This window comes from Fomitiporia mediterranea (assembly GCF_000271605.1).
Source record: "Fomitiporia mediterranea MF3/22 unplaced genomic scaffold FOMMEscaffold_10, whole genome shotgun sequence".
In the NCBI taxonomy this organism is placed as follows: domain Eukaryota; kingdom Fungi; phylum Basidiomycota; class Agaricomycetes; order Hymenochaetales; family Hymenochaetaceae; genus Fomitiporia; species Fomitiporia mediterranea.
The window spans coordinates 2903345-2905864 of record NW_006760395.1 but is presented as its reverse complement, the minus strand read 5'-3'; the positions used below and the strand labels follow the sequence as shown (position 1 = coordinate 2905864).

General features: G+C 37.4%; 1 protein-coding gene across 1 annotated transcript; it reads right to left on the bottom strand.

The window, feature by feature from the left end:
* Positions 1-5: 5 nt before the first annotated feature.
* On the bottom strand, positions 6-892 carry FOMMEDRAFT_159967 (uncharacterized protein; the record flags this gene model as incomplete). Its single annotated transcript, XM_007269668.1, has 7 exons — positions 6-101; positions 155-184; positions 240-345; positions 403-449; positions 499-591; positions 655-755; positions 811-892. The coding sequence occupies 7 exons, from the start codon at positions 890-892 to the stop codon at positions 6-8; spliced, it is 555 nt and encodes a 184-aa protein (XP_007269730.1).
* Between the last annotated feature and the right edge of the window lie 1628 nt (positions 893-2520).

The window sequence follows — 2520 nt, the reverse complement described above, 5'->3', positions numbered from 1 at the left end:
GCTTTCTAGCTCAAGTACACAACAAGGGAAGAATTCTGAACTCTGACACCATCCAGCAAAGAGGACCATCTGACAGTGAGTGTCGGTCGAGTAAACGATGGCTGTGTACGGTATTATTAATACAATACTTATTTGCAGGAATAACAAAACTTACTCCTATGGTCGCCACGAAAAGTGACCTCTTCTATGTCTGAAACTTTAGAAGGGTCTGACTTATACAGGAGCGGTAAATTCAATACACAAGTCTCGTCCTTAGCAACTGCATGCCGGATATGTTCGACAGAAGGATTTATCAGTTCATAAGGGAAGACTATCGGGTTGATCCCAACATTGCCTGTACAGTCCCTGAAAATCCACGTCAGTTCTCATGTAGTAGGAAAGTGTTAAGATATATGCATTCACCAGAGCCCTAGGAACGAGATCTTCACGTCAAAAGCTTCCCGTTTTTTCTTTAAAAGAATCAGTATGTGAAACTTGTAGAAAACAATTTCGCCTCACACGTTCTTTGCTTATCTCATCTGCATGCTTAGTCCGCAACATGAACAGGTGGTACCACGTATGAATCTCTACAGTATTCATTGCAAGTCCTAGCTGAAAATGAATAGTCATATATATATTAATCTCGTTCTATCCCAGAACTGACAAACGTCTGACCTTTTCAATTATTCCACATAGGCCTCGTCCATATCTTGCACCTGGACCACCCCCCAAAATGACAATTTTGTCTTCGAGTTTTTCCTCGGTCTCGGGCTTGTCTTATGAAGTGGGTTTAGCTGTACTGTTACATAATTATGCTACAGGAAAGCTTACAGGTTTCTGAAAGGAACAAGTACCCATCTAGCACTGCAGACTTGAAGTTGGACTTGTCGGAATAAAAGTGGTGATCAGACATTTGTACATCTGGCCATGCCTGGTATTCTGACACGGTCTACACACAGGCTGATCACTGTGAATGCAAAGCAGAGGCAAGACAGATGACTACAAACTGCCTGACTGAAAGGATTCAGAAGGATTTGTAATGGCACACAATCAAGGAAACCAGAATTTGCTGCAAGACACACAGAGACTATGCCAGAAATGCAATCACATGACACAACTTTAAGAATGTGTACAAGCAATAATGACATATCAAATGTACTAGGATTGACAAATCTGCAAAACAAGAAGCATACAAATAGAGAGAAATACTATGCAAGTAGTAGCATACTAAATGTTATTCAATCAACTGCAACATTGACTACAACATGTGATACATGAAGGAATAAAACGAGAAAGGAAAGAAGCATCATTTAAGATGCATATATACAAGATATACAACCCAACAATACACAAGGAATGTGAAGCAGCACAATTACATCTATTAATGAAAACACACTAAGAATACAAAGAAAACACAGCACAAATATTTGCTTTAATATAGAGTACTATCTGAGATGACAGAACACACAACCACACTGTATTTACAACCAGTCATTATGAAGGACTAACAAAGCAATATAATATTAAAGTAATATACAGAGACCACCATCTGATAATACTAGCAGGACACAAACACTACAGATCTATAGAACTTAGATCTGAAGACCCCTATGTACTCAACAAATAGTGTAAAGCAGGCAAGCCTTACACAAAGGTCATTATACTATACAGACACACAATAACAGAGCCACCCAGAACTTGGAACTAATGGCACCAATCATGAAAAGGCTAATTAAGCTTAGCTGAGGAAAAGAAGTGCTACTAAGGAAGTAAACATAATGGCTGTGCAAGAAGCACACAGTACAAAAGATCTAACATAGATTACTATCTTAAAACAGAAATAGCTAACACCTCAAACACACAAAATCACTAATACACATCCTATAGAGTATATGGTGACATACTAAAAATATTGTAACATAGTGTACAGACTATCTAATAAACAGAACCACTCAACTTGCAAAGAAATAGGAGGATAAAGGAATAATTAGAGTAGTATAAAAAGCACTTCATGTATTGTGTAAGGAGCATTATACTCAATAACAGTTTATTCAAGGACAGCTTGTGAACTAACTGTAATCCACTCATCTCTCCCAATAAAACTCTTTACACAAAAACACTACTCTATTCACCTTGAAATACAAACGTGTTAAACTACTCTTAAGGGCATTAACTCCCCTTCTGCTGAGTGTAAGTACTATCAACACTCTTAGGGATATACTCCTAGTTGAGTAAAGATAGAGGCTACATTTGGGACCAGTAGTTATGTGGTTAAGGACCTGCCTGTTGCCTGTGAACCTACAACAAGAAGTGTAATCCTTATACAGAAATATAGTTCATAACAACAGTTATTGAGTACAATCACTTCTTGTGTGAAGTATTATACTGTTGTGGCCTGTTTTAAACAATCTGCTAGAATGTAATAGTAATACATTAAGAAGCATAACTGGCTTCACAAAACCAACAGGAATATACTGAAACAACTATCTTTATAATAGTACACAGTAGTACAGACTATCAACCTCTTTACTTAATAGTAAC